General features: G+C 41.6%; 1 protein-coding gene across 4 annotated transcripts in view; it reads left to right on the top strand.

Annotated features, from left to right (window-relative positions):
- The window catches only part of RC3H2 (ring finger and CCCH-type domains 2), a 45,422-nt gene that overhangs the window by 18,246 nt on the left and 12,734 nt on the right, over window positions 1-14,442 (top strand). For all 4 annotated transcript variants that reach the window (XM_034793545.1, XM_034793547.1, XM_034793546.1 and 1 more), the window contains 8 exons: window positions 5,405-5,517; window positions 6,124-6,432; window positions 7,584-7,798; window positions 9,509-9,936; window positions 11,228-11,398; window positions 12,272-12,427; window positions 13,972-14,185; window positions 14,323-14,407. In XM_034793545.1, coding sequence (XP_034649436.1) covers window positions 5,405-5,517; window positions 6,124-6,432; window positions 7,584-7,798; window positions 9,509-9,936; window positions 11,228-11,398; window positions 12,272-12,427; window positions 13,972-14,185; window positions 14,323-14,407 — 1,691 coding nt within the window. The remainder of the gene's footprint in view (window positions 1-5,404; window positions 5,518-6,123; window positions 6,433-7,583; window positions 7,799-9,508; window positions 9,937-11,227; window positions 11,399-12,271; window positions 12,428-13,971; window positions 14,186-14,322; window positions 14,408-14,442) is intronic.

Here is a 14,442-nt window from a genome sequence, read left to right as displayed (position 1 = left end):
AGTTTAAGGATTGTTGGATCTAAAACTTTTTAAAAACTAAACCAAAAACTAATATTATCTGTTGCAATTAGGCTTAAATTTGGCTGGACCTGTCAAACTTTTGGGTTGGCTTTTAGGACTGAGCACTTAATTGCTTGCCTTCATTCCTGAAGCTCTGAGCAGCACACTTCCTGGCATACCTTTTGCAGTTTTTCTTTGATCCCAGCATAACAGACATACATGCAGAGAAGCCTAATGCAAAATTCTGCTTCTCTTGCATCTCTCCCCAATCAGAGTGTATAGATAGTGAACTCTGCTAGCTTTGTGGCCCAGGTAACCCCCCAACACAGGAAAGGAGCTCCTAGGTCTTCCTCTGCTGGACCAGGAGAGAACCAGGGCTGCAGAATCGAGGAGGTGGCAAGTAATGCACTCCTTCGCACAAAGCAGGAAATAAAAGAAGCAGGGTGGTTTCTCTGAGCCAAAAATCACAACTGCCAAACTTCTTGAGAATGCCTTGTAAACTACTGCTCCATCTTCTCCCTCTCCCACTGCAAAGGTGGGGAAGGAGGACTGAGACAAATGGCACGGTGGGAAGAGGTTTCTCCACCTGAGCCTGCCTTGGGATCCAGTGCTGGTGACAATGGTTCCAACAGTGGGTGCCCTCCATTTCAGTGGCCAGTGCGAGGCCACAGAAGGCAAACACAAAATCTAGTTGACAAGATTACATTGAGCACTTAACTTTTTATGCCTTACTTACAGGCATTAGCCAGCCCCTTTTTTCTATGGGGACCTCTCAGCTGGGCTTCCCTCATCCAACAAGTTCCTGGCATTCAGGATATACAGAGGTAGAAACTGGGATTCCCCACTGGCAACCATATGGCTGGCTGGTATGCACATCCTCTCCTCCAAGACTTGTTTCTAACTGCACTGACAAGGGGATCAAAGGAACATGGAGCAACCAAAGGCAAAATCCTTCAAGGGGAAAGCTGACTGCTGCAGAGGAGCATGTGGATCAGACAGAGACTTCTCTTAGAGGAGAGTCCATTGATCGAGATTCTCTGGGTTATAGTCAGGAGCAGAGGATGGAAGAGGATAATGTAAGGGCCAGATCCGACGAGAAACATTCACATAAAGAATCGGACACATCAGAAAAGGGCAGACAAATAAACAGTGACAAGTTTTTTAAAGTGGTTGTACACAAATGCTAGAAGTCTAAATACTAAGATGGGTGAACTAGAGTGCCTCGTGATAAAGGAGGATATTGGTATAATAGGCATCACAGAAACCTGGTGGACTGAGGACAATCAATGGGACATAATCATTCCGGGGTACAAAATATAGGGGTCACCAAATGAAATTAATAGGCTGAGGATGTTAGGGAGATTCCCAAACCTGAGCCGGCTTTTGTAGGTGACGGATCTGAGGAACTGTCGCAGATTGAAGTGTCGCTAGAGGAGGTTTTGGAATTAATTGATAAACTTAACAAATCACCGGGACCGGATGGCATTCACCCAGGAGTTCTGAAAGAACTCAAATGTGAAGATCCGCAACTATTAACTAGGGTTTGTAACCTGTCCTTTAAATCGGCCGCTGTACCCAACAGCTGGAAGATAGCTAATGTAATGCCAATATTTAAAAAGGGCTCTAGAGGTGATCCCAGCAATTACAGACTGGTAAGTCTAACGTTGGTACCGGGCAAATTAGTCGAAACAATAGTAAAGAATAAAATTGTCAGACACATAGAAGAACATAAATTGTTGGGCAGAAGTCAACGTGGTTTCTGAAAAGGGAAATCGTGTCTTACTAATCTATATTGGAGTTCTTTGAAGGGGTCAACAAACATGTGGACAAGGAGGATCCGGTGGACATAGTGTACTTAGATTTCCAGAAAGCCTTTGACCAAGGTCCCTCACCAAAGGCTCTTACGTAAATTAAGTTGTCATGGGATAAGAGGGAAGGTCCTTTCATGGATTGAGAACTGGTTAAAAGACAGGGAACAAAGGGTAGGAATTAATGGTAAATTCTCAGAATGGAGAGGGGTAACTAGTGGTGTTCCCCAAGGGATGGTCCTAGGACCAATCCTATTCAACTTATTCATAAATGATCTGGAGAAAGGGGTAAAAAGTGAGGTGGCAAAGTTTGCAGATGATACTAAACTGATCAAGATAGTTAAGACCAAAGCAGACTGTGAAGAACTTCAAAAAGATCTCACAAAACTAAGTGATTGGGCAACAAAATGGCAAATGAAATTTCATGTGGATAAATGTAAACTAATGCACATTGGAAAAAATAACCCCAACTATACATACAATATAATGGGGGCTAATTTAGCTACAACAAATCAGGAAAAAGATCTTGGAGTCATCGTGGATAGTTCTCTGAAGACGTCCACGCAGTGTGCAGAGGCGGTCAAAAAAGCAAACAGGACGTTAGGAATCATTAAAAAGAGGATAGAGAATAAGGAGGAGAATATATTATTGCCCTTATATAAATTGATGGTATGCTCACATCTTGAATACTGCGTATAGATGTGGTCTCCTCATCTCAAAAAAGATATACTGGCATTAGAAAATGTTCAGAAAAGGGCAACTAAAATGATTAGGGGTTTGGAACGGGTCCCATACATGGAGATATTAAAGAGGCTAGGACTTTTCAGCTTGGAAAAGAGGAGTCTAAGGGGAGATATGATAGATGTATGTAAAATCATGAGTGATGTGGAGAAAGTAGATAAGGAAAAGTTATTTACTTATTCCCATAATACAAGAACTAGGGGTCACCAAATAAAATGAATATGCAGCAGGTTTAAAACAAACAAAAGGAAGTTCACACAGCGCACAGTCAACTTGTGGAACTCCTTGCCTGAGGAGGTTGTGAAGGCTAGGACTATAACAGCGTTTAAAAGAGAACTGGATAAATTCATGGAGGTTAAGTCCATTAATGGCTATTAGCCACGATGGGTAAGGAATGGTGTCCCTAGACTCTGTTTGTCAAAGGATGGAGATGGATGGCAGGAGAGAGATCACTTGATCATTACCCGTTAGGTTCACTCCCTCTGGGGCACCTGGCATTGGCCACTGTCGGTAGATAGAGTACTGGGCTAGATGGACCTTTAGTCTGACCCAGTACGGCCGTTCTTATGTTCTTAAGGAAACCGACACGTCTGGCTCCCCAGGACATTACTTAACCCTGCCTCAGATATCCTTATCTCGTATGGACAAAAACTGTAAAACTGAAACCAAAGAGGGATGTGATCGTCACTGCCTCCCCAAGAGGCTGCACACCCAGAATGAACCCTGTTATTTTTAAGTTCAGAGTCAGAATCTTTCAGACTCTAGTTAAAGTTTCTGTAGGGTGCAGGCTCCCTGTCCAAAGCACTCATCTAGAAAGAAAACGGCAAAGAAAAGCTATTATGAAGAGGGCTGAGTCTTCTTCATGGAAAGAACTTCAGCTCTCCAGGTCAGAACTAATGAGACAAATAGTGAAATACAGGAAAGATTCTACTTTTGGGAATACTCGAAGACCAAGCTAAGGAGAATAACTGCTGCCTGGGACCTTCCTACAGATGAGCCTTCTATTTTAAAAGAAGTGGAAAAAAGACATAGTCAACAAAATGAAAAGAATGAGAGGGCCCAGAAAAAAACAGGCTCTGTGGCACAGTGGATAGTGCTGCGGACTTCTAATAATAAATGTGGTGGGTTTGTATCCAACTAGTTACCAACAGACAGGTAAGTGGATTCCTATCTAAGAAGGGCATTACAAAGCAGCTTCAGCAACACTGTGGGCCTCCACAGCATCCACCCCCTCCACTTGAGTAATCCTACCATGGGTAGACATGTCCAGCTTCCTCTCAGGGAAAGTCAAAAAGCCCCCGGGGCTACCAGAGAACTTTCAGAAGATATCCTTGACTTCATTGTTTATCTTGGATGCCTCTTTCCATGGTTTTCATTTCTCAGGTAGGGTCAGCAACACAGGCATGTTCTTGGAAAGCAGATACCCAAGCAAAGAAAATCTTGTCAACATCACTATATGCTAGAGAGAAAATTATGGAGAGCTGATGGACAGAGGTAGTGGCTGAGACCGAGGGTGGGGAACAGAAGGAAACACTTCCATCTGCAAGGCAATATAAAAGGGAATAAAAGCCCAGCTTGTATGGTCAGTCCTTCCAAGGCCATTCTGTGAGCAGGTACAACTAAAAAATAAAATCAATACAGTAAAGGAAGGTGTAAAAATAAATTTAAAAATCCCCAACTCTTTCCTGTTGCGTGACCCCTGACACATCCATTCAGAAACAATCTCTGATTGGTGGCAGACTCTTCTCCTTTACACACAAATGTCTACCTGTCACACTGAGCAAATAGGTGTTGGAGACACACTCAGTACAACTAAGCAGAATATCAGGCACGATTTGTTTTATCCCTGGAATTAAGTGTTGATATGTGCCTTATATATGATGTAAGGATAGGATTTTCAAAGCCAGCTAAGGGATTTGGATCCCAAAATCTCCATCTAAAAATATGTATATGAGGGATAGGATTTAGTTCTTATCCCTATCTCCTTCAGTTTTGGGATGATAAAGGCAGTTCTTAATTCATGGGAGGCATTCCTTTTCATCTGAGAATTGGTTGGAAGGATGTTAATGGAGTAGTTCTCTTGCTGCCCTCTGGATTGGAGAGTAACAGAAACCTACTATGTGATCAGCCTCCAGGAATTTTACCCTGGTATTATGGGATAGACAATACAAGTCTGTCATAGTTTTGCTTTAAAACAACTGAACACAAATATGTTCCTTTAGAGCTTTCCTTGTTCCAGGAGTTCCCAAACTGGGGGTTGCAACCCATTGGGCGGGAGATGGGGGGGCAGAGGTGTTGCAAGAGCTCTGGTTATATTGTATTAAAATTACATTTTAAAATTATTTTAAAAACATTTTTAATTTATAAGGGGGGGTTACACTCAGTTTTGCTGTGTGAAAGGGGTTGCCAATACAAAAAGTTTAAGAACCGCTGCTATATTCCTATTGATTATGAGCCCTAAAATAAGAAGGGACACTTTTCTTGAAGAGACACTTTCACAGGAAAAAAAAGCGAAGTGTGCACACTCAAAATTTGGATGTGTGATTCTTAGGAGGTTGGGGTTGAGGTGTTAGTCAGGATTATGAGGGCATAATGACCCTGAAAGCCATGGCATCTTGTAATTAGTCCCTGACAAATTCATGATTGTGAGCAAAACTTTCTGAATGCCGTACGCTGCAGAGCTAGCCACGATGAGCTAATTCGTAATGTCAGTGAAAAACTTCCTTATCTAAAGGGGCGATTGAGAGTAAAAATTGTCAACATTTGCATGGCTGGATTTATATCTATTTTTTAAAACTACTTATATTTAAACTTGTATTGGATTTTAAGTGGGATTTTTTTTTCCTATTTTTAAGCCGCAACCAAATAGCAAATATAAAACGAGTATGTGCCGAGATCTGCGACAGCAAGGGGGATGTCCACGAGGAACTAACTGTACATTTGCTCACTCTCAGGAAGAGCTTGAAAAGTAAGTCTGGGGATGGTGTCGTTCTTTCCATCAAATCAAGGCAACTTTCATGAAATCTTGAAAGTAGCTTCCTTTATGTGTGAATTCATTTCTAGGGATCCTTGAATTGCAAGAGAGGTGTTGTGCAAATTAGACCTCTTAAAAATAACATCTATAAATAAATTGCCAGAATTGCCCTTTACTTACTCTCAGAATATAGCAGAAGCAAAATTTTCCTGCACAAAATTATTGACTCTGGGCCTGGCACCTCAAGAGGTCTGCAGTGGCGCAAACTGAGGAATAATACCCATTAGGTCTTAATCAGTAGTTCTTTATTCCTAACTCAATTTACCAAATATCTCATGTATAACTTCATAAAGCTATTTCCATCCAGACCCATCTCCAAATTAACAACTCTGATGCCTCTCAGAGGATGAGTTGGTCTTTTACTGTAGAGTGAAATGTCTGATGTTCTACTTGTCTCTCCAAACTAGTGCTCATGGTTTAAGTTAAATTGTGAAGTGCTGTTAATGATCTCCCTCTCATCCCTTCTGTCATGTCAGTTTTACAAATGCATTAGACTGCACAATGTAAACTCCTTTATCAGATTTGTCTTTGTAAATATAGGTATCGTTTGAGGAACAAAAAGATCAGCGCAACTGTGAGAACATTCCCTCTCCTAAATAAAGTTGGTGTCAACAGCACTGTCTCAACCACAGCAGGAAATGTAATCTCTGTCATAGGAAGCACTGAAACAACAGGAAAGATGGTGCCGAGTTCCAATGGGATTGCAAATCTGGAAAGTGGTGTTCCCCAATTGATTCCTCGCTGCGCTGAAACCTCCTTAAGAGTTCTGGAGAATGTCAAGAAGGGGGGAAAGTCTGGAGCCAGTGGTCAAAATGCCTCTGGGTCTCCTACAGAATCACTATCTGAAAAGTATGTATTGCTGTGGGCTAAAAGAATTGGGATCAAATATTCTAATGTCCACATTTTGCATTTTTCCTATCCTTGCAAGCAAAAGAGAGGTGATAAAGGTCTGAATTATGTTCATGAGTAGTTTCTGTTTTAGTCTTTGCTACTAAGTGAGTCATAGATACTGAACTCTGGTTCTGTTTTATGCTCTCCACAAGTTGAAGGGCATATGTTTTTCTTTTCCTCATGACTGAAGCAGCCAGTTGCCCTTTAAAGGGTAATATATAAGCCATGCATTTCAGAAAATCTGCTGTGGCTCGTGTGCAAGCCTAATAGAAGACTTTCCAAAGGGCACAACAGTGCATTCTATCTATTGAAGGCCAGAGTTGAGCTTGAACAGGGAATGGCCTCTTCTAAGTGAGGTGTTAGGAGATGATATATCCAAGTAATGTATCAGGTAGGAGGGAAAGGGGGAGATGCATTGGAGATGCTCCTTGGTTGTGTAGCAATGCAAGGTCTGATTTAGCAGTGGAGATGTAATTTTGTTACTCAGAAGGTCCACCCAAGTTGTGTTAGTGCTTTAGTTTTTAAATAATCTCATAGAGAATGGCTAAATTAGTACAGCTCTCCACATCCCTTCTCTTCCCCTGTTTCCTGCACAGTATCTAATCTGTCATTGGGGTTATTCAGTTTAAAAACAATTTGCATCCATAATTTATTTCTTTATAGTAGAGTTGTGCAGAATAGTCATTGCATTTCCTGTTATCAAAAACATTCTTTTGTAGTCCTGGAGGTTTTCCAGGTATCACCTTTTTAAAATTATTTGGGCATTGTCCAAACAGCACTGGACCTCAGACCAGCTTTTCAATGCCTATCTGTTGTTTCCAGAGTATGCTTTCAGTACTGGTATTTGAGCTCTAGGTACAAACTAAAAGATTTAGATCAGTGTATGAGTGCATGATGTTCTCTTGAAGATAGTCTGCTTTTTAATAATAGCATCAATGTTAGATTTAAAAATATAATTGAAGTCTTCAGAAATTCCAGTGGAGATAATGAGGAATTTGGGCTATGTCATATTGGAGTGTTTTGTGTTTTGAGTTAGAAATTACTAAAGACGAATACAAATAATAAGTAGTAAATGCAAATCCATTTTATTTCTTTGCAATTCTTTTCAGTAAAATCTGTTCTCCACCCAAGACTCCTGTAAGCCAGGCAGCAGCCACCTCAGCTGGTGGTCCTAATATTGGAACAGAGATGAATTCTCTGCCTCCAAAATCCAGCCCATTTGTAACCAGAGTACCTGTCTACCCTCCACATTCTGATAATGTTCAGTATTTTCAAGATCCCAGGACACAGTTGTCCTATGAAGTTCCACAGTACCCCCAGACAGGTGAGTGACATGGTTGCTGATACACAGGCAATCCTTTTCTTTTAGAAATAGAAATTAAATAGAAATTAATGGAGATATCCCATCTCCTAGAACTGGAAGGGACCTTGAAAGATCATCCAGTCCAGCCCCCTGCCTTCACTAGCAGGACCAAGTACTGATTTTGCCCCAGATCCCTAAGTGGCCCCCTCAAGGATGGAACTCACAACCCTGGGTTTAGCAGGCCAATGCTCAAACCACTGAGCTATCCTGCTACCCCTCCCCCCCCTTGTCAGGTCCTGTATAAACTTGAATGTGTTTCAATGTTTGTGCTTTGTACATTTCTTCAAATCCTAGTGGCACCAAGTCACGTGGGGCTTATTTGCTGGGTCTCCTAGTTTCAGCAGAGCCCAATACCCAAGCTTTTTAACTCTGAATATTATGATTGAGTAAAGAGAGGGATGCAGGAGCATTGCTACACTCTTTGCATTATTTCCATATATAACTAGAGAGGTCTCCAAAATTCTTTAAAGGAAGTTTAGCAACATTTAAACCATGCCTGCTTATTGGAGAGGGGACAGATGTGTGAAGATTTGTGTTGTGGAGAAAAGTTTTGTTTGCTTTCTTTGCGTGAAACATGTGAGACTCCATCTTGCTTGCATCCTTCATGGAGCTGGCTGAGCAGTCTCCTTCTATAATGTCTTAATGGAAACACCACCCTTCTTCACCCCTCCATGTGGCCAGTTATTTACTGCTCGCCCACAATGAGGGCCAGTCTCTGCACTCCAATATGTATGGGTCTAACTTCAGTCTGTGTGCATCCATAGGCGGAATTTAGTCCAGGTTATGCATTTCCCACTAACATTTACAGACCTGAATAACTCAAGCTTTTTCCCAAATCTCTTCTAGCCATCTGTGTACACAGACAGTCCCAGTGTGTCTCTCATAGACTGCACAAATGTCTTTATGCCCTTGAGGAATGGTTTGTTTGAGTATTTATCTAGGCAGAGACCTTGGAGGGAGACACTCTGTGTACCAAGTGCCTCTGCGTACTGTGCTTGGTATTTTGGTAAGCTAACAAGCACCATGTTAGGTAGAAGAAAAAGGTTTCTATAGCCAAGGAAACTGCTGTATCATTTGTTCTAACTTCAGGCAGGTCCCAGCTGTCGGAGTAGGGTGTAGGAGGGGAAAATGATCTATTCTGCAATGTAAAAAGTAAACCACGTGCCAACTGATGGCTTAAAGACCCTCAGAATTCCTTAGACCCAAAATGTTGATATATAAACAGAGATGACAGACCTTTTTCTTTAAAAAAAAATATATATATATATATGGTTAGATAATAGATATATCTATATATAGATATATCTATCTATACACACACACATACAGACAGACACAGTATGGAGAGAAAGTGCTAAATTGCCACCTGTTCTTGTAAAATAATTTTTAAAAGTGCTACCATATGGTGGAATACACCGCTCCTCTGCTACCCCTCCCACCCATGTCAGGTCCTGTGAACACACTGTACACTGTTAGTACTGTCCCTGCAGAGCCTGTTCTCAGACATGCAGTGTACATCCACAGAGAAGTGATGGAATTAATAGGGGGCCTATAGAAACAAGACACTTTACTCTGAAGTCAGTATCAAGTGCTACTTAAAATTTTAGAACCGTTTTAAAATTCTGGATTATATTGAGACTAAGTTAAACATGCTTTTTTCCAATTTTCAAGGATACTACCCACCACCTCCAACAGTACCAGCTGGTGTGGCTCCCTGTGTTCCTCGCTTTGTGAGGTCCAGTAATGTTCCAGAATCCTCCCTCCCACCTGCTTCCGTGCCATATGCCGATCATTACAGTACATTTCCCCCTCGAGATCAACTGAATTCTCCTTACCAACCTCCTCCTCCGCAGCCGTATGGACCAGTTCCTCCTGTCCCTTCTGGAATGTATGCTCCAGTGTATGACAGCAGGCGCATCTGGCGTCCACAGATCTACCCAAGAGATGACATTATTAGGAGCAATTCTTTACCTCCAATGGATGTGATGCACTCATCTGTCTATCAGACATCATTACGCGAAAGATATAATTCATTGGATGGGTATTACTCCATGGCTTGCCAACCTCCAAATGAGCAGAGGACTGTGCCTTTACCAAGGGTAAGTGAGAATGGAAAAGAAAAGAGATGATTTACTTTAAAAGTAATGACAGAAATCATACTACCTAATTAGCCCAGAGCTCTTTTCTTGCCTTGGATTTACACTTGTCAAGCAGCAACCCCAAAACCAGTTGTTTTTTAAACCATAATAGGCAGATCTTTGTCTTTTCAGGTAGGGCTATCTTAGACCCCTTTGCTCCTCTGCTTACAAACACACATCAGCTAAATTAATTACACGCATCCTGGATGTTGTCTACTTCCATTTCCTTGATTCACATTATGACATGACTCTATGCATTGCGGAAGACACTTTGGATCCAAGATGCATCTCCCTCGGCCTAGATCCTGTATTGACAGCTAAAAATGGGACTCCAGGCCAAAGGATCCTGACCCAAGGATGTCAAATGCATGGCCTGCGGGCCAGATCCAGCCTGCTAAATGTATCTATATAGCCCAGAGGATATAGTCAGGTTGTTCAGAATCTCAACTGTCTTTTTTTAAGTACATTTCTAGCCCTCCTGGTTGCAGAGATTACCTTTCAAATGTAAACTGAATGTAATCAATACAGTAACGTTTGCTTGCATGTGCAGATGGCTTCTGACAATAACTTGAGGGGTTGAACTCTCCTGCCCCTATTAATCTCATTGGAATGTCAGCTCCAGTGATGACACTTCAGTTGCAACCTTAACTGTTTCACTGCAGAGCATTTTAGCATATGGACTAGGGAGTTAAGCCCAAGGGGAGGTGGGAATTAGGAGTTGCTGTAGAGAAGGAAATCCAGAGGAAAGAACAAAGGAGATGCAGAGAAAGGAGGATGGAAAGGGGAGAATTAGTGGTGACAATACAGGGGAGCAGATTTTCACACTAAGTGATGCTGAATGTGACGATAATGTACTGAATAAAAAATATCTAAAAGTTGAGTTACTGTGTAATGGCCAGATTGTCCCCTGGATCGCACTCTGAATCTCCCAGTGACATCAGTGGGAGATCATTGGGGGAGGGGGGAAAGAGTGTGGGGGCGGATGGCTCCTAAATTTATACCATGGCCTACGAACCATAATTAAACATGGAATCAATTTGACACCGTGCTGTACACGTTCCTCATCTTGTCTTCATTGTTTTCTCTCCTGCATACAAATATATACCTTGCGACTGGTATTTGGTAAGGTAGCTGTGACTGTTCCTTCCCTATTCTTCCATGTCTTGGCAGCTATGAGAAACCTATAAATTATCTGCATGATCCTGCTGTGAGTATTCAGACATTGATGCTCTCCTCCCATTGTTTACTCTAGGAGCCTTGTGGTCACTTGAAGACCAGTTATGATGATCAGTTAAGACGGAAGCCAGAGCAGTGGGCACAATACCACTCTCAAAAAACGCCGCTTGTGTCCTCAACCCTTCCTATGGCAACACAGTCTCCAACACCACCTTCTCCTCTCTTCAGTGTTGACTTCAGCACAGAGGTGAGAAACCAAAGAATTTCATGGTACTTTTGCTTTCTTTTTCTGCACTTACCAAGAGAGCTTTTCTGTCTCACTCTTTTGTGATTCTATTAGATCAAGTTCATCCCCCTGCAAGTACAGGATATAATCTCCTTAATAAAGAAAATATTGGATATTAAGCTGATGCTACACTTGATCACTGACAAAATGCCAAAATTAAGTGAAGAATTGGTTTAACTTAAAGGCAGCTTAACTTTATAGCACAGTGTTACTTTATTGTTAAGACTCTTATACCATAGTATGGAAACTGTTGTAGAGCTTTACACACATCTCCTGTGCAGTTATAAATCATACCAACAGCATATCGTGAATATCAATTGTAATTAACTGTGATTAGACCCTGTTACGAACCTTCTGATCTCTTTGTAAAGCACAGTGGATAGAATTTTCCATTAGGAAGAACCCTCCCATTTTATTTTCTTGTTCATAATGGCGCTGCCACACGATGAGCAGGTGCATATGTGCCTGTAGTTCCGAAGAATGCATAAATTGAAATGAAAAGTGACAAGACCCTTGTAAAACATTTAGCTGTCAAAGTGTCAGCAGGCAAAGCAACTATTTGTACAGGCGAAGCTTACTCCTGCTTGGAAGCAGTAAGCTTCACAGGCGCAAAATGTGGCTTGCAGTGGTTTGTGCTAAGGGTCGGTGCAGTGGTTGGCCACTGATGGCTGAAATTGAGGCAAATCCCCAGCATGAACACGGACTTAGACTACCTGCTTCATATCTTGAAGCAGACTGATTTAATAGTCAACAGTAAGCAGTTTTTCAGTATAAACACCTTAATACTAAATTTCCTTTGTTTTTGTACCTTTTTTCCCCCTTCCTTTTCAATAGTTCTCGGAGAGTGTTAGTGACCTGAGTGGTACTAAATTTGAGGAAGACCATCTTTCACACTACTCACCCTGGTCCTGTGGTACTATCGGTTCCTGCATAAATGCCATCGACTCAGAGCCCAAGGATGTAATTGCCAATTCAAATGCTGTGTTAATGGTATGGCTGTTCTGCACTCTGCCTGCTCACTCATGGGGTGGAAAGTGTTGCAAGTGTTTCCATTTGATTGCCAAACTTAATTTGATTGCCAGGCCTTTTGTAAATAAACTTCTATTGATTATAATAAACTAAAATACTAAGTCTTGAGGTTAAACTGGTTCAGCTCATTTTAAACTGTTTGGAACAAACTTTTGCCCAGCTATGTAAACAAACTATCCTCTTATCAGTGCGGGGGAAAAAATGCAGTCGTGGTTATAACATTCTTAGACTTAAGACAAACTACTTTAATACCAAATCAGGGTAAATAAAATGTACTGTTGGCCATAACATCTTCAGTAAATAATTTATAATTCAAGACTTCTACTCCTCAGACTTTTTTGTTACACTGACTTGGATGAATGGATGGACAACTATGAGGCTCTATAATAAGGATTTTCACTTCTGGTCAGGTTGCTTGCAAAACTGTGCACCTTCAACTGTTTCTTCCTCCTCTAGTGGATAGCACTTCCCATTTAAGAGATGTCTACAATAGTGTAATAATGTCAGGACTATTGTTACTTCATTTGTGTAATTTCCCTTAAACAGAGATTTCACTCTGCTAAAAGGCTTTTGGAATGGACGTATCCTCCTACTGTGTGTGTGTGTGTGTGTGTATTAAAAAAAAAAAAAAATGAAACCTTGAAACATATGGAAATATAATTGAACGAAAATACAGCATAACCTTGTTTTATTGGATTGAAATTGGGTACACAAAATTAATTGAGGTTTGAATAAACTGGAGAATAAAACCTATTTAATACACATCCAGGGAGATGACCTCATTTTGGATAAGTAAGGTCTCGTATGCATGTTGGGGATTTCTGTTCTACTCTGGTATGATCAAGGGTAGGTCTATACTTACCTCTGGGTCCGGCGGTAAGCAATCAATCTTCTGGGATTGATCCCGGAAGTGCTCGCCATCGACGCCGGTACTCTTTCTCCGCAAGAGGAGTACACGGAGTCGACGGGGGAGCCTGCCTGCCACGTCTGGACCCGCGGTAAGTTCGAACTAAGGTACTTCGACTTCAGCTACGTTATTCACATAGCTGAAGTTGTGTATCTTAGTTCGAAGTGGGGGGTTAGTGTGGACCAGGCCCAAGTAGCTGCCACTCGTGCATCCTGCACCATAAGGGCAATCCTGTCTCAATTCTCTGCTAGCTCTACCCCACCTTCCTCAGTATTAGCAAGGATGTATAGGGTCATACTGTGGAAATGGTGTTTTACAGCAGCTGGGCTTTTTTTCTGAGAGGAAACAGTAAAGCTTTAAAAGAAACAGGAGTGTGTTCTGTTCCACTGTTAATCACCGTCTGGTGCCAGCTGGCCACTAAATCCCGATAGGTAAGAGTCATTCTGTCCCCTCCCAGCTTGCTGGCTGGTCAGGTTGGAGCTAATCACCTTGTGTAATAGTGGTTATTTAATGACTCCTGGCCTTTTGAATGACCCAACCAAATGTGTTGAACTGCAAATCAGCCTCTTGTACCTTCTTGTCTCTCCTAAATGTATAGGATTTGGACAGTGGAGATGTTAAGAGGAGAGTTCATCTATTTGAAACTCAAAGAAGGGCAAAGGAAGAAGATCCTATAATTCCCTTTAGTGATGGACCAATCATCTCCAAGTGGGGTGCAATCTCCAGATCATCCCGCACAGGTTATCACACAACAGATCCTATTCAGGCCACTGCTTCCCAAGGAAGTGCTACTAAGCCCATCAGTGTATCAGGTACAGTAAATGCTTCCTATTGCCAGCACCGCATATGCCACATAGATCACTGCTGTGGACAGTTAATAACTCTGTGTATATGCCTATTCTCTTATTGAAACTGGGAAGACATTTAATTGTACTTTAATTTGTTCTAGATTATGTCCCTTACGTCAATGCTGTTGATTCAAGATGGAGTTCCTGTGGCTCAGATTCTACTGCATCAGCACGCTATATAGAACGGTATGAACTTCCCCTAGTGGCTTTTGTTCAAACTG

The sequence above is a fragment of the Trachemys scripta genome, chromosome 17 (assembly GCF_013100865.1).
Source record: "Trachemys scripta elegans isolate TJP31775 chromosome 17, CAS_Tse_1.0, whole genome shotgun sequence".
Taxonomy (NCBI): Eukaryota; Metazoa; Chordata; order Testudines; family Emydidae; genus Trachemys; species Trachemys scripta.
The sequence above is the reverse complement of the archived record's forward strand: the minus strand, read 5'-3'. Positions and strand labels throughout refer to the sequence as shown.